General features: G+C 27.7%; 3 protein-coding genes across 3 annotated transcripts; all 3 read right to left on the bottom strand.

Annotated features, from left to right (window-relative positions):
- Positions 1-1,093: 1,093 nt before the first annotated feature.
- Positions 1,094-2,209, bottom strand: LOC106757548 (F-box/kelch-repeat protein At3g23880-like). Its single transcript, XM_014640220.1, has one exon. The coding sequence runs from the start codon at positions 2,207-2,209 to the stop codon at positions 1,094-1,096; it is 1,116 nt and encodes a 371-aa protein (XP_014495706.1).
- A 7,048-nt stretch (positions 2,210-9,257) lies between these two features.
- LOC106757528 (F-box/kelch-repeat protein At3g23880-like) lies at positions 9,258-10,370 on the bottom strand. The gene has a single exon (XM_014640202.1). The coding sequence runs from the start codon at positions 10,368-10,370 to the stop codon at positions 9,258-9,260; it is 1,113 nt and encodes a 370-aa protein (XP_014495688.1).
- A 2,842-nt stretch (positions 10,371-13,212) lies between these two features.
- On the bottom strand, positions 13,213-14,325 carry LOC106757517 (F-box/kelch-repeat protein At3g23880-like). The gene has a single exon (XM_014640192.1). It carries the CDS (start codon positions 14,323-14,325, stop codon positions 13,213-13,215), a length of 1,113 nt encoding a protein of 370 aa, XP_014495678.1.
- Positions 14,326-21,089: the final 6,764 nt, after the last annotated feature.

Below are 21,089 nucleotides of genomic sequence, written 5' to 3'. Positions count from 1 at the left end.
TATATATATATATATATATATATATATATATATATATATATATATATATATATATATATATATATATATATATATATTTACTCATAAAAACTAAAACAACCAATGGGATTGCACCAAGACATCACTCATATAGAAAACAAAATCCAAACAAAACGCAGATTAGCATATATACAGTGATTTCATTATCACCAATGTCTCAAGCAACCAACACAATGATATACAAACTCATAAATAACAACCCATACTAGAGGAAACTCAAGCTAACTCCTCCTACCTCAAAAGATACAAGCTTTGTTTTTTCTTCTCACGTGCAAAGTGCAAAAGTCTCCCTCTTCAAGCTTTCCCTTCCTCTCTAATGGCTTTCCGCAGTGCACACACAACTTTCTTCACGGTTCTGTCTTTTCCGCCGCTCCCTTCCTGATATCTTCATATATCACTCCTCCTTCTCTATCCCAAAATCCTACGGGGAGTTGATATTTTGACAACTATTTTTTACAACCTTTTGACAACAGGACACATGTCATCATTTTATTGGTTTGTTTGAATTTCTGTTTAAAAGAATACTTAAAACAGACCAATCATAGACCAATCATAGACGGTCAAATATGTGTTGTCAAAAAATTGTCAAGAAAAAGTTATTAAAAGAACTTTTTCCAATCCTAAAATATTTGAACTCCAAAATAACTCCCCTCTTTTTTAAAATTCAATCCAAAACCCTAATATTATATTTTATTTTGGAGACATTGGTTACAAAGGAGAGTTGAAGCATATCATATTAGCGACAAAACATGGGTTTAGTAAGAATAATTAACAAAACATGTACCCTTTTTAAACACTTAATAATCTTCATTTTCATCTTCACCATTCTACTTTTCTTCTCCATTTCCACAAATAAGACAGAAACACCATCACAATTTTGAACCTTGGTCACATAAAGGTTTATAATATTTGCAGCAAAAAATCAATGCAGAAACGAAATTTTATTAATAGTGAAACAACATGCAACAAATCAAACTAAGGAAATACCAAAATTATCTCCATACCTTTGAAAAAGTTCTGAAACCACTACCATAATTTAAGATAAATAAATGTCTCAAATCAAGCTTGGAATATAGTGACAGGAGAAGATGTGACTGAGAGAGTTCTTCTTGTAAGTTCGAGTACGTTCTACTTTATTTTCCTTCAAGTTAAAGGTAATGAGGATAGTGTAAGCATCCCAATTTGAATATGCGAGCAACAGAAGATCACCCAACATGCCCAAAATCCGCAGCTTATAGGAATACGGAGAGATATTCAGAGTTTCATAACTTATACTCACCAACAGACTCCAAGATCTTTCGTCTCGAACGTCCTTCAATACAAATAACTCAATGATTGTCCTCTCTATATCTAAAGAAAGACAAAGACAACCATTCAAAACACCCATAGAAGGAAAAGCAGAATTTTTGGAGGCGAATTCGGGCATAGACAAACATCTGCAAGTATCGTTATTTAGATCATATGAAAAAAATTTTGGCTTCTTCGGTTCTTGAAAAGAAATTCCTATCCAGTTAACAGTGCTATTCACAGAGTATCCATTACTGTCAAGAGCGAGAAAAGCCGGAGAGGTCATTAAAGTAAGTCTCCAACATACATCACCCATGCAGTAAACCCACACATTCGTTTGACGTGTACTCGGATCCAAAACCATTGCCACCACCTTGTAACTGTCCCTCCGATCATCATACGCAAACCCAAAATGAATACAATTCCGATCACGAATGCCGAAATTGAGACGCAATCTTGGTGAAGGTTCGGAGCAAATTTTGGTGGCAGGGTTCCAAAAGCAGACCCAGTGCTCTTCATACTCTTTTGTGGAAAGAGACTTATGGAGAGAAAGCAAACCATTGCAAGAACCGAATAAATATTTATACGGTCTGGGGCAGCGCAAGGTACGACCACAAAAATAGGGTGCAGGGTTTTGGATTAAACAAGGTAAAGAGCATAAACGAGCCAAGAAACATGGATTCTTGTATCCCTGTGTCGCCAGTAAAAGGATGTGTGGGTTTCTAAAAGACCTCTCAAGATGCAATTTCACCAAATAAGGATCGGATATAAGAAATTTCCATGTTTTTGAAACGCATCTGAAGCGCATAAGACTCAACACAGGAAGCCATGACAGAATTTCCAGTATGAGTTCAGGAGGGAGTATTCCAGACATCGCCGTCATCCTTTCAGAATCATGTGAGATCAACCCTAATATACAGAGTTTACTCCCATAAGAATAGATACAATGCAAATTGTAATTATAAATATTTCTTTAACTTTTAAAATAATTCAGAAACAACCTATTCAATTAATTTAATAATTTTTCTAACTTTCATTCGTTTATTTTACCAATTTATATTTTCATGCATTTATATATATTTTTTTCTCTTTATATTTCTAGTTTATCAAGCACTTTCAGTTTAATAATCTTCCTCTTCACCATTCTACTTCACACTACTTTTGTTCTCCATTTATACAATTCCAATTTTTGCTAAAAACTCAAAAATACAATCACTAGAAAGCAATACATGAGTTTCTTTGATATTCACGTAAAAAAACAATTCAATAAATTAAACGTATTTGTGAAATTGATCTATAATACAAACAAATTACATAAATAAACTTTTTTACAAAACATAGTATTTGTAAAAACAACAACATAATATTTTTACAAAAAAAAAAAAAAATACAACAACATAACTCACTAGACATGCATCTGCCTTTCGACATACTTCTAACGTATGTTTATTAGTAAGTGATGTTGCAAGCATATAAAAACCACATAAGTTCTTTCATAATTTCTTTATCTTCTTTGTTCTCCTATTCTTGACCCAGTCTTTGGAATTCGTGTTGTTTGAACGTATTTCAGATTCTGAATATTTTTTTTTCAATGCTAACCAAATTTTGAAATCTAGTATTATTTTCCAAATCTAGTATTTTTAATAGGATTTTGTAGTCGAAGGTATAGAATCAAGTGTTGGTGATGTAGTCGCCAAAATTTAGAATCCAATGCGTATCTCTATATCTTATATTGGTTACTGAATTTTATAATCCAATTACCTTTTTCAAATACACAATTGCTTCTAAAATCCAATGACTACACCACCAAAAGACAAACACTAAATTTTATATTTCAATTCACTAATATCTTGATTTATCAAATCAGGTTAATATTATTGAAGAACATCAAATTTCAAAATCCAGTTTACATAATTTAACGGGACAAAAAAAAGGATAACAAAAGTTGAGGGTTCATGAAGAAAACATGGATGTATAAGAAGAAACTCTAACAAAATTTTCATAGGATTGTTTGACCCAATCTCCAGTATTAACATTACCTAATTTTTCTAAGGTGTTTGTGGTTAAGATGGATGCTTCAAGTTCGGTGTTGTCCTGATGCAAGATCACTACTCAATTGTTTTTATTAGTCGAGTTCTCAATATGAAAAAACAATCACATTCCACCTATGAAAAAGAATTGTTAGTAGTGGTTTTCGCATTCCAAAAATGGAGGCATTATTTGTTGAATAGACACTTTGTTATCCGTACAGACCATAGAAGCTTGTAGTATATATTGAATCAAAGATTGACTACAACATTCCAATAGAAATGGCAGGTGAAATTAATGGAATTTGATTTTACAATTGAATTCAAACAAGGTAGGGAAAATGTAGCAGCCGATGCTTTATCTAGACAAGAATATGTGGACTGCCAAACTATCACAACTCTCATCCCTGAAAGCAACATGTTGACTAGAATTATAGATTCTTGGCAGAATGATGCGAGCATTCAAAAATTGCTCCAGGAATTACAAAAAGATACTTCCTCACATAAACATTATACTTGGAATCAAAATGAAATTAGAAGGAAGGGCAGATTGGTTGTACGAAAAGATTGGTGCTTTGAGAAATGAGTTATTGCATTGGGTACATGCAGGTTCTACTAGTGGCCATTCTGGCAGGGATGCTACATTAAAAAAGTTCAAATTCGTAGTCTATTGGCAAGGTATGACCAAAGATGTTAGTCGGTTTTTACTAACATGTGAGATCTGTCAAAAATGCAAACATGACACATCTGCTTCTCCAAGTTTGCTGCAACCCTTGCCAATCCTAGAGAGGATATGGCAGCATATCACTATGGATTTTATTGAAGGTTTACCAGCTTCCAAGGGTAAACAAGTTATATATGTGGTGGTGGACAGATTAAGCAAGGCTGCTTACTTCATGTCCTTAAAACATCCATATAGTGCTCCTGAAGTTGCTCAATCCTTCTTGGACAACGTGTTCAAATTACATGGTTTTCCAGATTCTATCACCAGTGACTGAGACCCCATCTTTGTTAGTCAATTCTGGAAGGATTTAATGTCACTTCAGGGAGTTCAATTTCAACTTTCATCAACTTATCATCCCCAAACCGATGGCCAATCTGAAGTTGTGAATAGATGTTTGGACATGAGTGGGCTAAATGGCTTCCTTATGAGGTGATGTTTGGACAACCTCCTCCACTTTACCTTCCTTATTTACCAGGGGAGTCAAAGGTGGAAATCATTGACAGAAGTTTGCAGAAAAGAGAGGAGGCCTTAAAGCTAGTCAAATTCCACATAAAAAGGGCACAAGATAAAATGAAGCAATTGGCTGATAAGAAGAGGAGTGACCGATCCTATGATATTGGTGATTTTGTATATGTGAAGCTCCATCCATACCGCCAAATTTTTGTGGCATTCAGATCTAATGCCAAACTAACACCTAAATATTTTGGCCCATTTCAAATAGTGGATCACATTGGAGCGGTGGCTTATAAGCTCAAGCTTCCGCAGGGTCAAAAATTCATGATGTTTTTTACATTTCGCAGCTTAAAAGAAAGGTGAGTCACACACCTAGTTCCAGCTCACTTCCTGTAGAGTTTGACGGTGTTATGGGGGCAAAGAACCTGAGAAAATTCTGGATCGAACAACTGTCAAGAGGGCAACAAAGTTGTCACCAAAGTCTTAGTGGAATGGAAGCACTAGTTGTTAGAAGATGCCACTTGGGAATACTTCTTTGATTTGAAGAAGAAATATCCAAATTTTAATCTTTGAGGTCAAGGATATAATTGAAGGCAGGGGAATTGATATAGGAATTTAAATAAAGACATGTGGCTCCACGTGACATTCATTTTGTTGTAATTCTGTTAGAAGGTAGTAGAATTTGTTATGCTTTTTGGGTTTTCAAATAATAAATACTCTTCTCTGTGAGAGGGGGAGACATGATTCTTATCATAGCAAAACAACCTTCTTCTTCTCAAACTTCTCTGGCTCGGATTCAGGTTTGAATCCCTAATTCTTTGAAGTTCTTCGAATATTATATATTCCTAGACTTCCTTTATCAGGTATACTGTGTAGGGCAGTTCCCGATCGAAACCGGTCACTGGATAGTTTGCAAGCAGAAGGTGTTGACTGTGTAGAGTTTTCGTTGGAGGAGATCAGATTAAGGAGGTGTTGAACTAAGTAGGGTTTTCGTTGGAACAAAGGGGAAACGAGGACACAAGAAACTTAAAAAAATTAAAACTGTACTAAAAATATAATAGATTTAGGTTATTTAATCTGAACCGAAAATAGAATATTTAGTTTTTAATAAAAATATATCAATTTATTTTAAATATAATATAATATAGTTTAGTATAATTATTTTTGTCCAGCCCTAGTTTTTTATTTTCATGGATTTTGGAATTCTAACTTCTTAGAATTATTTTTCTAGCACAATCAAAATGCCATTTCCTTTTTATTATTTCGGTCGATGTGGTAAGCAATTAAAATTTGTTAGAGTATCAAGTTTTTTTTTAGGAAACTTATATTCTTAACAATATTTATGAGCAACGATACTGATTTTAATCATTCTTGAGCTTTTTTTTTGTTTGGTATTTTTAACATTTTTAGTTTAGCAAAATTCATTATATCAATTTTATTGAGTTACATATTCTTTTATTATTGTAATTCTGTTTAACTTACCATTTCCTTGTGGATTCTGAAGCATTTTAGAATTATCGATGAAAAATAATGTCAAAATAAACTATTTAAGAAACTATCATTATAATGAAAAAATAAAAAAGAAACACAAATCTGTCAGTTTTATATAAAATATGTCAAAATATATCGATTACTAAATTCAAATTTTTTAAAAGGTCAATATATTTAATAAAAATTTAGTTGAAATAATTAACTTCATGGTTTAAAAATAAAATGGGAGATTAAATTAAATTAAAATTTAGAAAAAAAAATAATTTCAATTTTTATTAAAAATTAAATGATAAAAATATATATAATTAATTTTCATTATTTTTAAGGTAAAAATATAGTCACCATATTTGAAAAGCTTGCATTTTTAGTTTGCTCAACTTAATTTACTTGTTAAGAACATGCCAACTTTTACACTTAGAAATTCAATAAGTTAGAAACTTTAACCTTTTAATTCATTTTATTCAAATTTCAATTAATTTGAAAGAAAACAGAAAAAAAAAACATAATCAACAAAAATGTTTTTTTTCGTAATTTTAATATAAAATTGAAAATATGTTTAGAAGAGTTACTCCTTCCATTACCACATAATTTTCCGTACACATTTTTATTTCTTTTTTATCCTTTAATAATATTTAAACGAACATAAACATTATACGTTAGATTTTTAAGTGGATGTAAACATCCATGAACATAAACAGATATCAACATTCAACATTCGTTAAAGATGAATTTACGTCCTCGACATCCGATTAAAGCTATAGGTACGTCTTCCTTTGATTTTAAAATCGACTGCTCCACACCAAACATCACTATAACAAATGTTTGATTACGTTCTCCTTCATGTGTATATATATATATATATATATATATATATATATATATATATATATATATATATATATATATATATATAAAAGTAATTTGTGTGCAATCAAAAAAAAGGTAAAGGTAAGGGGTGTGAGAAGATTTATGGTTTTAAAAAAGGTAATTAAAATTAAATAGTAAAAATTAAATTAATGTAAAATATTTTTGAAATAAAAAAAATAACGGAAAGGTGAAATAAGCATCTGGGATGGTGAAGGAAATAACTCTCTATCCTTTGATCATATTTAATAAACCTTTAATCTCGTTTTATATTACTATAAATAGAATTTATATTAAAATATTTTACGCCTAAATTATTGAATATATCAACTCGCCCATTCTTCTTAACCATACACTTGGTAGAGTTAAATTATACAAAAATGATATTTTAGAAAATTAGGTGGAAAAATTTTATTTATAAAGAAAATTCTTAAATAATAACTAATTTTAGTGATAAAGATAATTAACGATTATAACGGTAAATTTATAAACAAAAAATTATTAATAATTAAAGTAGTTTAAAAAGTTATAATAACTATTGAACTTTATGATTAAAATAATTTTTATTATAAATTAATTTCTACACTAATTATTATAATTAATTATTAAAATTTTGATTATCGAAAGAATTAATTTTTAAGTTAATCTTTAAATATATTTTTAGTTATTAAAATTGATTATTATTTAAGAATTTTCTTATAGGAAAATAATAATCACAATTAATTATGGTAAATTAAACTTTCATCTAAAATTTTGTTCTTAAATCAACAAGAGATCAGTTATCATGCGACTCTTTGATTGTATTAGTGTGTTCTAAATGAGTTAAGAATATCTTATTTTCTCTACAAGAATTCACTTTCTCAGGAATTTGAGGATTGTTGAGACAAAATTATTAAAATATTATAATTGTATTCCTTGAAATCGGTCAAATTTTCTTGAAGATTCTATTCGTCGTTCATTTCCATCGTTTCATACAATTTATGATTTAAGGTTAGAGATAATTTGGATATTTTTTTTCCTTTCAAAATTTTTAATGTTTTCGAAGAATAAAATTATAATAAAACTTTAAACATCAAAATAGATAATACTGATAAATTTTAACAATATTATCTTAACGGATTGGAATTTTAAAAAAATAATACAATGATCATTGACCATATCAACCTATTTATTTAAGGTTGAAAAAACATTTTTAAATAATATCATCTTAAACATAATTGCCATACATAACATTTTTATTAAAAAATAATTTAAAGTAAAACAGAAAAAAAATATGGAAAGATCATACCAAACTTTTACATCACACATAAACATAAAATATTTATTATGAAAAAAAGTTAAATAAATACATAGATAAAAGATAATAAACTAATACAACACCAAACAACAAAAATCCAAAACTCAAAAAAAATTTCGACATATCAAAAGATTTATTATTAAGAAACAGATTTGACTTACTTATCCAACTTCAGAATTACAATTTCAAATCTGTTATGATATTTTGAGGTTAATAAAAATATAATTATAATTCATAGGTGTGTTTGTTATTTGGTTAAATATATGTTTTAATCCTCATATTTGTTCCCCATTCTCAATTAGGTCCTCATGTTTTTTTGTCCCAATTGCATCCTAATATTTATAAATTTGAGGCAATTAAGCCCTCTCCGTTAACTGGCCACTAACGTCGTAGGCCAGTTAAGAGGGCTTAATTGCCTCAGATTTACAAATATTAGGATGCAATTGGGAGAAGAAAAACGGAGAGGGCTTAATTCCTCAAATTTACAAATATTAGGATGCAATTGGAACAAAAAAAAAAACATGAGGACCTAATTGAGAATGAGGATCATAACTAAAACATATATTTAACCTTGTTATTTTTATATCGTATATATTAAAGTAGCATCCAATCTATCTAAATTTTAACTAATAATACCAACAAATGAAAAATGAGTGATGAATAAGAGATTGGTTAGATAAAATCAAAAGATAAATTACGGAGAGTTGAAGCATATCATATTAGCGACAAAACATGGGTTTAGTAAGAATAATTAACAAAACATATACCCCTTTTAAACACTTAATAATATTCATTTTCATCTTCACCATTCTACTTTTCTTCTCCATTTACACAAATAAGACAGAAACACCATCACAATTTTCAACCGTGGTCACAGATGACTAGAAAATTCTAGCTCACTTTGAAAGAATTAATTTTGACAATGTACATAAAGTTTTATAATTTTTGCAGCCAAAATCAATTATTAATAGTGAAACAATCATGGAACAAATCAAACTAAGGAAATACCAAAATCCTGTCCATATATTTGAAAAAGTTCTGAAACCACTACCTTAATTTAAGGTAAATAAATGTCTCAAATAGGCAAAATCAAGCTTGGAATATATGAGAAGATGCGACTGAGATAGTCAGCTCCAGTACGTTCTATTTTATTCTCCTTCAAATTAAAGATAATGATGATATCGTAATCATCCCAGAGCTGTGAATATGTGAGCAAAAGAAGATCATCCCACATGCACAAAATCCGCAACTTATAGTAATCAAGACAGATATTCAGAGATTCATAACTTACACTCATCAACCGACTCCAAGATCTTTCGTCTCGAACGTCTCTCAATGCCAATACAACAAAGACTGTCATCCTTGTATCTAAAGAAACACAAAGACAATCATTCAAAACTCCCATAGAAGGAAAATCAGAATTTGTCGGGACGTGTTCAGGCACCGACAAACATCTGCAAGTATCGTTATTTAGATCATACGAAAATATTTGATTTTGTAGTTTGTGAGTTCTCGATTCTTCCCAATAAATTCCTATCCAGTTAATAGTACCATTCAGAGAGTATCCATTACGGTCAAAAGAGAGAAAAGCCGGAATGGTCATTAAAGGACGTCTCCAACATACGTCACCCATGCAGTAAACCCACACACTTATTTGCAGTGTCCTCCGTTCCAAAATAATTGCCACCACCTTGTAACTGTCCCTCCGATCATCGTACCCAAACCCAAAATCAATAACACGCCAAAGATCAATGCCGAAATTGAGACGCAATCTTGGTGAAGGCCCGGAGCAAATCTTGGTGGCAGGGTTCCAAAAGTAGACCCAGTGCTCTTCATACTCATCTGTGGAAAGAGAGTCACGTAGAGAAAGCAAACCATTGCAAGAACCGAATAAATATTCATAAGGTTTGGGGCATTGCAAGATACGACCCCAAGAAGAGGGTTCAGGGTTTTGGATTAAACAAGGTAAAGAGCCTAAACGAGGCAAGAATTCCCTCTCGTGTCTCTGTGACATCAGTAGGAGGATTTGTGAGTACTTGGAGGACCTTTCAAGGTGCAATTTCATCAAGTAACTATTGGATATAAGAAATTTCCATGTCTTTGAAACGCACCTAAATCGCATGAGATTTGTCACAGGAAGCCATGACAGAATTTCCAGTATGAGTTCAACCGGAAGTATTCCAGTCATTGTCGTCTTCCTTTCAAAATCCTGTGAGATCGGCTGTGGCAACCCTAATATATAGAGTTTACTTCCATAACAATAGATACCATGCCAATTGTAATTATAAATATTTCTTTAACTTTTAAAATAATTCAGAAACAACTTATTCACTTAATTTAATATTTTTTCTTTGATACTTAAAAAAACAATTCAATAAAGTATACGTATTTGTGACATTGATCTAGAATTATAAACTTTTTTACAAAACATAGTATTTGTAAAAACAACAACATAGTATTTTTACAAAAATAAAAATAAAAAATACAACAGCATAACTCACTAGACATGCATCTGCCTTAGACGTAGTTTTAACCTATGTTTATTAGTAAGTGATGTTGTAAATATGTAAAAACCACACAAATTCTTTTAGAATTTTTTTATCTTCTTTACTCTCCTTTTCTATCGATATTTGGAATTCGTGTTGCGTGAACGTGTTCCAGATTTTGAAATTCTTTTTGTTGATTAACATATAAATTATTATTAACCTAAATACATAATCTGGTATCCATTGAATATTAACCAGATTTTAATATGGTATTATTTTCCAAATTTGGTATTGAAAACAGGATTTTGTCACTGAATTTTACAATCCAATTACCTTTTTTGAATACACAATTGATTCTAAAATTTAATGACTACACCACCAAAAAAGAAACACTAAATTTTATATTTCGATCGACTAATATCTCGATTTACCAAATCAGGTTAACATGAAGAATAATTTCAAATTTCAAAATCCAATTTACATAATTTAAAGGGACATAGCAAAAGTTGAGGGTTCATGAAAAAAAAACATGTATGTGTTAGAAGAACCTTCCCTTAATCCAACAACAAAATTTTTCATACTTAGAATGAAAATAAAAATAATTTAAATGATTGATTTTATTTTATTCATTTGAAAAATTCAAATATATTATGATATTATAAAATTATGATTATAAAGATAAATATAAATATTTCATACAATGACAATTTTTATTTATTTTATAGATAATTTTTTATTATAAATAGTTATCATTATTAATTAAAATAAATAAATTTACTTACAAAAATAATAATTTCTTAATATTAAAAACAATATTTTTCAATAATTATATTCTGGCCTTTTTCTACAAATTGTTTTCATGGGTTTTGGAATTCTAACTTTTTAGAGTTATTTTTCTAGCGCGTTAAAAATACCCTTTTTATTATTTCGTTCGATGAGCAACGATACAGAATTTAATCAACCTTGACCATTTTTTTTGTTTGGTATTTTTAACATTCTTAGGTTAACAAAATTAATCGTAGTTTTTTTTAAGGTAAAAATATAGTCACCGTATTTGAAAAGCTTGCATTTTAAGTTTGCTCAACTTAATTTACTTGTTAACAACATGAAAACTTTTACGCTTAGAAATTGAATAAATTAGAAATTTTAACCTTTTTATTTCAATTTATTGAAATTCAAATTAATGTGAAAGAAAATAGAAAAAGAACATTCAACAAAAAGTTTTTTTTTCATAATTTTGACATCTAATTGAACATTAAAATTTAAAATATCCTTTGAGTTATTAGAAGCCCTTTTATCATATTTAATGAATCTTTAATCTTGTTTTATATTACATTAAAAAGAATTTATATGAAAAGATTTTATTCCTAAATTACTGAATATATCAACTCACCTACATTAGTGGAATTTTAGAAAATTACTGAAATTTTGAGTCAAAGTTTTCAATTGAGGAAAATTTTATTTATAAAAATAATTCTTAAATAATAACTAATTTTATTGATAAAAAAATAATTAATGACTATAATGATAAATTTATAAACTAAAAACTATTAGTAATTAAAATAGTTTCAAAATATTATAATTACTTTCTTAATTTATAGTTAAAATATTTTTTATTATAAATTAGTTTGTAATTAATTATTAAAATTTTGACTATCAAAAGAAATAATCTTTAATTGAAAAATTAATTTTTATGTTAATCTGTAAAGATATTTTTAGTTATTAAAATTGATTATTATTTAAGAATTTTTTTATAGGTAAATAATAATCACAGTTATGCTAATTTAAAGTTGCATCTAAAATTTTGTTCTTAAATCAATCAGAAGCATCAATTATCATGCGAGTCTGAGGGCTTTGATCTTATTTTCTCTAAAAGAATTCAATTTAACATGAATTTGAGGATTGTTTAGACAAAATTATTACAATGTTGTAATTGTATTTCTTGATATCGGTCAACTTTGATACTCGTTTTCTTGATATCGGTCAACTTCAGAATTACAATTTCAAATCTGTTATGATATTTTAAGGTTAATAAAAATATAGTTATAATTCATAGGTGTGTTTGTTATTTTTATATCGTATATATTAAAGTAGCATCCAATCTATCTAAAATTTAACTAATATATTGCAAAACTTTCATTAATTTATTTTACCAATCATTGATAATTTATGTTTTCATGCATTTACATTTTTCACTTTACATATCTGGTTTCTCAAGCACTTTCACTTTAATAATCTTCATTTTCATCTTCACCATTTTACTTTCACTCCTTTTCTTCTCCATTAATACACAAATAATACAGAAAAACCATGACAATTTTCAACCTTGGTCACAGATGACTAGAAAATTCTAGCTCACTGGAAACAATTTTGATAATGTACATAAAGGTTTATAATTTCTGCAGCCAAAATCAATGCAGAAACGAAATTTTATTAATAGTGAAACAATCATGCAACAAATCAAACTAAGGAAATACCAAAATTATCTCCATACCTTTGAAAAAGTTTTGAAACCACTACCTTAATTTAAAATACATAAATGTCTCAAGTAAGCAAAATCAAGCTTGGAACATAATTACACGAGAAGATGCGATTTGGAAACTTCTTGTAGTAAGTTCGAGTACGTTCTATTTTATTTTCCTTCAAATTAAAGGTAATGATGATATTGTTAGCATCCCAATTTGAATATGCGAGCAACAACAGATCACCCCACATGCACAAAATCCGCAGCTTATAGTAATAAGGAGACATAATTAGGGTTTGATAACTTACACAAACCAACCGACTCCATGATTTTTCGTCTCGAACGTCCTTCAATGCTAATACAACAAAGACTGTCCTCTCTATATCTAAACAAACACAGAGACAATCATTCAAAACTCCCATAGAAGGAAAACCAGAATTTTCAGGAATGAATTCAGGCACCGAAAAACATCTGCAAGTATCGTTATTTAGATCATACGACAAACACTTCGCTTCTCCCGAAGAAAGTCCTATCCAGTTAATAGTGCCATTCAGAAAGTATCCATTACTGTCAATATTGAGAAAAGTCAGAGAGGTCATTAAAGAACGTCTCCAACGTACGTCACCCATAGAGTAAACCCACACACTCATTTGATGTCTATTCCAATCCAAAAGCATTGCCACCACCTTGTAACTATTCCTCTTATCATCGTACCCAAACCCAAAATTCACATCATAGTGAAAACCAATGCCGCCGTATTTGAGACGCAATCTTGGTGAAGGTCTGGAGCAATGTTTTGTGGCAGGGTTCCAAAAGCAGACCCAGTGCTCTTCATACTGATTTGTGAAAAGAGAGTCATGTAGAGAAAGCAAACCATTGCAAGAACCGAATAAATAATATTTATAGGGTTCGGGACATGGTAAGATACGACCACAAGAAGAGGGTGCAGGGTTTTGGATTAAACAAGGTAAAGAGTCTAAACCAGCCAAGAAACATTGACTCTTGTATCTCTGTCTCTCCAGTAAGAGGATTTGTGGGGTTCTGGAAGACCTCTCAAGGTGCAATTTCACCAAATAAGGATCAGATATAAGAAATTTCCATGTCTTTGAAACGCACCTGAATCTGATGAGACTCGTCACAGGAAGCCATGACAGAATTTCCAGTATGAGTTCACGAGGGAGTATTCCAGCCATCGTCGTCTTCCTTTCAAAATCCTGTGAGCTCGGCTTTTGCAACCCTAATATATAGAGTTTACTCCCATAAGAATATATATACCATGCAAATTGTAATTATAAATATATCTTTAACTTTTAAAATAATTCAGAAACAACTTATTCACTTAATTTCCAATTGGGTCAATAATTTTTCTAACTTTCATTCATTTATTTTATCAATTTATATTTTCATGCTTTTATATTTTTTTTCTCTTTATATATCTAGTTTACAAGCACTTTCATTCTAATCATCTTCATCTAATCATCTTCATCTTCAACATTCTACTTCACACTACTTATATAGTTCGTTAACATACAAACTGTTGTTAATCGGAATACATAATCTGGTATATTAAATGTTAACTAGATTTTGAAATTTGATATTATTTTCTAGATTTGAAAATCTGCAGTCAAGGATACTAGTGCACCGAAACATAAAATCGAGTGCGTGTTTGTTGGTGATATAGTCACTTAAATTCAGAATCAATGTGGATCACTTAATCTTAATACAATTATCTTTTTCGAATACACACTCGGTTTTAAAATACAATAACTACACCACCAATAAAACAAAAACACGAAATTCTATATTTTGATTCACACCCATGTCTCCCAATTATAGAATGTCACGATTATGAATCAAAATTTAAAATTTTTAAAATCATAATAATATTGAAGAAATCCAACTTCAATTAATCTTTACAATTTAAAATAAAATAAACCAAAATTCTAATTTAAATATAAAATAAAATTCTATATAAAATAATTTATTCAGATAATTATAAATTCTCCGATTCTCTCAATCTCATAATAGAATTATATCCTTTAAAATATATATAGTATATAACAACATCCAAAATTATATTTTAGAATATCTAATAATATCTTTTTCTAATTAAATTATACAAAATCTTTATATTAAACTATCATCCCATATATACTAACTTTTATAATAATATAATACAGTAATAAGAACTACAATTATATATATATATATATATNTATCATCCCATATATACTAACTTTTATAATAATATAATACAGTAATAAGAACTACAATTATATATATATATATATATATATATATATATATATATATATATATATATATATATAAGAAACTCAAAACTAACAAATATATTTTAAAAAGATACTTTGTTGTTATTATTTAACAATAATATTTAAACACTACAACATCCCATAATACAATTATTTATTTATATATTATAACTATATATTAGTGTGAATTTATATTATATACTGTATATATAATATTATTATAACCAACCCAAACTATATTAAAACCATAATTTTACGTTCTTAAATAAAACAATTATTTTAATATATCATAAAATGACGAAACAAAGGTGTGACGTAAAAATGTTATTTATACACTTATATATATAATTATTACTAAAAAAATAAGATAAGTTACCCTTTAAATATAAATAACAAATTATTTTTTCTTTTAATTAAAATCATTAACCACATTTATTTAAAGAAAAATATATAAAATTTGTATATCATTAATTACAATAATAAATAAATAAAACTATCAATCAATTTACTTATTCACCAAAACATAATTATACAAAACTTATTTATTTTATTTATTATTTTTCTCGAATCTTACAATTAATACCTTGGTTTACCAAATCAGCTTACGATTACATAATTCAAAGAATAATATCGAATTTCAAAATCAGTTAACATAATTTAGAGGACAAAATGAGAAGGATAAGAGATATTGAGGATCCATGAAGAAAATAGGAGTGTGTAAGAAGAAGTTCCCTTAACCCAATAACCAAATTTTTCATACTTAGAATTAAAATAAAAATAATTTAAATGTGATTGATTTTTTTTTACAATTTGAAAAATTCAAATATATTATGATATTATAAAATTATGATTATCAAAGTAAATATAAATAATTTTTACACTAAAAGACACTTTTTATTTATTTTGTAGATAATTTTTTATTATAAATAGTTATTTTAGTTTTAAAAAGTATTAATATAGAAAAAGATTAGATAAAAAAAGAGGGTTAAAATAAAAACATAGTCACTTAAAAAATAAATAGGGTAAATAAATTATTTTAATTTTAAAAAAAATAACTTATTAAAAGGGAAAATTGAAAAATAAAATATAAAGACCAAAAGGATGAATCATTTTTGTATAATGATATAAATTATGTAAATTATTATTAGTTTAATTAATTAAAATAAATTAATTTAATTATAGAAAGAATAATTTTTTAATATTAAAAAAATATTTTTCAACAATTATATTATGGCCTGTTTTCTACAAATTGTTTTCGTGGGTTTTGGAATTCTATTTTCAGAGTTATATTTCTAGCGCAATAAAAGTACCCCTTTTTATTATTTGGTTTGATGTGGTAAGTAATTAAAATTGGTAAGAGTTTCAAGTTTTTTTTTTCATGTTTAGGAAACTTATATTCTTAACAATATTTATGAGCAACGATACTGATTTTAATCATTCTTGACCATGCTTTTTTGTTTGGTATTTTTAACATTTTTAGTTTAACAGAATTCATTTTATCAATTTCATCGAGTTACATATTCTTTTATCATTATAATTCTGTTTAATTTACCATTTTCTTGTCGATTCTGAAGCATTTTGGAGTTATCGATGAACATATACTTAGAGGGGAGATTTTTTTAGGGGACTTTAATGAAAATAATATATATCATCTTTAATTCAAAGTTTTTCTACAACATATTTACAGGATTTATTAGATATATAATGTTTAGGTTTAATGTTTTCGAAGTTTTTATTTTTGTCCAGAATTTTAAATACATTTTTTTTATTTTATGTTTTATATTTTTGTTAAAATTACATCAATTAAATCTTTATCTAATAAAGTTAATATATATTTGACATGATACAATAACTATATTTCTAATTAACGTGGTTAAATGACATGGATTTGAGTTATTTTAAATTTAAAAATTTAAGGAAAATTTGAAAAAAAGTAAAGAAAGATAACTTTCGTTCAGTTTGTTTTATAAATCCAGGAAATTAGAGATAATTTGATTTTTTTTTTTAAACACTAAATAATATTCATTTTCATTTTGACCATTCTACTTTTCTTCTCCATTTACACAAATAAGACAGAAACACCATCACAATTTTGGACATCACAGAATTAGCATAGAAAAATTATTCAACTAAGGTTAGAAAAATTATGGAAAGGTTATACTAAGGTTAGAGTCTATCACCTGTATTACTCAATATCTCATAGCCATTAGTCTAACTACAGAATATTAAACGTTAATGGACAAAATAATAAGAATGACATAGTGGTCAAAATTTAGATGATGTAGATTAACTCATTTTAATTTAATTGTATGCGAAATGTAAAATAATAAATCTTTAAAAGTTAAATAATTAAAATCTAGTATTGTTAATAGGATTTTGTAATCGAAGGTATTACTGGACCAAAACATACAATTGACATACTTGGTTCTTATATCTAATGACAACACCACCAAAAAACAAACACCAAATTTTATATTTTGATTCACTGATATTTCGGTTTACCAAATCAAGTTAACATTATTGAATAACAATATGGAATTTCAAAATCCAGTTTACATATTTTAAAAGGTCAAAATGGGATCGATAACAAAAGTTGAGGGTCCATGAAGAAATAAATAAATTTAATTTGATTTCACTATGATGACTTTATTTTGATTTCCTATGTAACGATTATTTTCTTAACCTTAACCTTAATATCTTCATCTTTTGATGTAGACACTCTTTTACGTATTTATTCCTCTATCTTTTGATGTCCTTATGTATTCTCAACACCCCTATAAATTATAATTATATTTTTATTAACCTCAAGATAACATAACAGATTTCAAATTGTAATTATGATGAATAACCTATGTTGTTGAATAAGTCAAATCTGTTTCTTAATAATGAAAAATGGTGGGAAAAAGGAAAGAAAGGCTTAACGCATGTTTATATCCATTATTTTATGATTTAAAAAAAGTTATTTGTGTGTAGTAATACTTCAAAAAAACTTCAAAGTACAATAAAAATATACCTTTTCGTCTTTTGGTATTTTTTTTGTTTTCCTTAATAGTTTTTGGTGAGAGAGTCCCTCTTAAAAATTATTTCTGTTTATAATTTCTTCCTCTCTTTCAATCTCTATTATTTCTGATATCTTTTCCTATTTTTTTCCTCCCCTTTTATTATGATATGGTCCGTATTTATATACACAAAAGTGTAATATTAGGATAATCTAACCTTAATTGTGAATTAATTGACAATGAAAAAAATAGAAAAAAAAAATGGTCTTGGTTGCAAGAAAAACAAATCAAATAGTATTTGAGACATTGATTCTAATTATTGTCAGAAAATTTTGTCCATTTTTTAAAATCATATTTTTCTCTTTAAAAAGAAACTGATGTAACAAATTATATCAATATATTATTTTAATTATTGCTTATAATTATTTTGACATAATATTGATACAAATTATTACCATATTAAACTAATATTTCAAAAATATTTTAAAGTTTAAAAATTACGTATACATTTTTTTAAGGAAATTTATTTTATTATTTACTTCTTCTTTTTTACTCACTATTAATTATTATTTTCTTATTCTTTACTTTTATTTATTTATTTATTTACCCGAACGAAATTGGCTATTGAGAAACATCTATGAAGAAAACATTGATGTGTAAGAAGAAGCTCCCTTAACCCAACAACAAAATTTTTCATATTGAGAATTAAAGTAAAATAATTTAAATGATTGATTCTTTTATTATTTGAAAAATTCAAATAGTAGATTTTATTTATTTTGTAGATAATTTTTTTATTATAAATAGTTATTTTAGTTTTAAAAAATATTAATATAGAAAAAAGATTAGATAAAAAAGGTTTAAAATAAAACATAGTCACTTGAAAAATAAAATTGGTAAATAAAATATTTTAATTTAAAAAAAAAACTTACTTATTAAAAGGCAAAATTGAAAAATAAAACATAAAGACCAAAAGGATGAATCAGTTTTATATAATGATATCAATTATATTAAAGTTAATTATCAAAATAATGTTTGACAACGGATTTGAACCCTTTGGGTTTAGAAGTGGTGAGCAGAGCACAAAGAAGAGAAGATGGTTGATAGGTGGTAATGTCAGCAAAATGATCGGACCTGAAAATACCTGATTTGACGCGTGTGATCATAGGATGAGTAGACTGGACACTACGAGACATTTGTGGTTGAGTATCGGGCATGGAAACAACAGGGGAAGGAGGATCTTCAGCAGGACATAGACCACAAGGTATGGTTCGTGAGTGCACAGTTTCCTTGGATGGTGTCAAAGAAGAAGATGGTGCATGAGCTGGAGCAAGAAGTTCAGGCATCGAGGCTGGTTCAACAAAAGAAGAAAAAACCAATCCAGAAATTGGAAATATAGTTTCTGTGTTTGAACATGGAAAATAAAGTTCATCAAACTTAGCATGTCTTGTTACGTATAACCTGGAGGTTGAAGGATCCAAACATTGAAATCCTTGTTGTTATATCCAAGAAAAATACAAGGTGCACTGCGTGGAGACAATTTGTTAGTTGCGTAGTCACAAAGACAAGGATAAACCCGACAGCCAAAAGGATGAAAATATGCATAATTAGAAAGAGTACTATATAATGTCTCAAATGGGGAAACACCATTTAGAATAGTGGTGGGTAACCGATTAATGACATAAACAACACAACAAAGAGCATGTAGCTAATAATGAGTAGGGAGATGTGAATGAAAAAACATTGCAGGTCCCGTTTCAGTGATACGACGATGCTTGCGTTCAACTCTACCATTTTGGGGCGGGTGTATGAGGGTGTATGACGATGGTTGTAACTGTCCCTTGCCTGAGAACTTATTTTTATCTATAATCTCTTTCTCTTTCTCTCTCTCAATCTCTATTATTTTTCTGTGTCTCTTTTTTCTGTCCCTCTTTATTTATGATAGAGTGTGTATTTATATCGACAGTAATATAATAATTTGGCCTTAATTGTAAATTAATTAACAAGTAACAAAATAGGGAAAAAAACGATGTCGATTGCAATAAAAAAAATAAATAGTATTCGAGACATTGATTCTAATTATTGTCAGAAAATTTTGTCCATTTTTAAAAATCATATTTTTTTTCTTTAAAAAGAAAATAGTAAATTATATCAATATATTATTTTAATTATTGGCATAATATTGATTCAAATTATTATCTTATTAAACTAATATTTCAAAAATATTTTTAATTTTAAAAATTACGTATACATTTTTTTGGGAAATTAATTTTATTATTTTTTTCTTCTTTTTTTTACCCACTGTTAATTATTATCCTTTTATCCTTTATTTTTAAGGAAATTGGACGTTGACAAAACATCTATGAAGAAAACGTTACGTGACATTGATGTGTAAAAAGAAGCTCCCACAACAAAATTTTTCATATTGAGAATTAAAATAAAAATAATTTAATGATTGATTTTTTTATTATTTGAAAATTCAAATATAAATAATTTTTAAAATAAAAGGTAGTTTTTATTTATTTTGTAGATATATTTTTATTATAAATAGTTATTTTAGTTTTAAAAAATATTAATATAGAAAAAAGATTAGATAAAAAAAATTAAAATAAAAACATTGTCACTTGAAAAATAAAATTGTTAAATAAATTATTTTAATTTAAAAATATATATTACTTATTAAAAGGT

The sequence above is a fragment of the Vigna radiata genome, chromosome 1 (genome assembly GCF_000741045.1).
Source record: "Vigna radiata var. radiata cultivar VC1973A chromosome 1, Vradiata_ver6, whole genome shotgun sequence".
NCBI lineage: Eukaryota > Viridiplantae > Streptophyta > Magnoliopsida > Fabales > Fabaceae > Vigna > Vigna radiata.
The sequence above is the reverse complement of the archived record's forward strand: the minus strand, read 5'-3'. Positions and strand labels throughout refer to the sequence as shown.

Coding starts and splice junctions, on each gene's coding strand:
- LOC106757528 (XM_014640202.1), bottom strand. CDS start 10,370: ATGACTGGAATACTTCCGGTTGAACTCATACTGGAAATTCTGTCATGG.
- LOC106757548 (XM_014640220.1), bottom strand. CDS start 2,209: ATGACGGCGATGTCTGGAATACTCCCTCCTGAACTCATACTGGAAATT.
- LOC106757517 (XM_014640192.1), bottom strand. CDS start 14,325: ATGGCTGGAATACTCCCTCGTGAACTCATACTGGAAATTCTGTCATGG.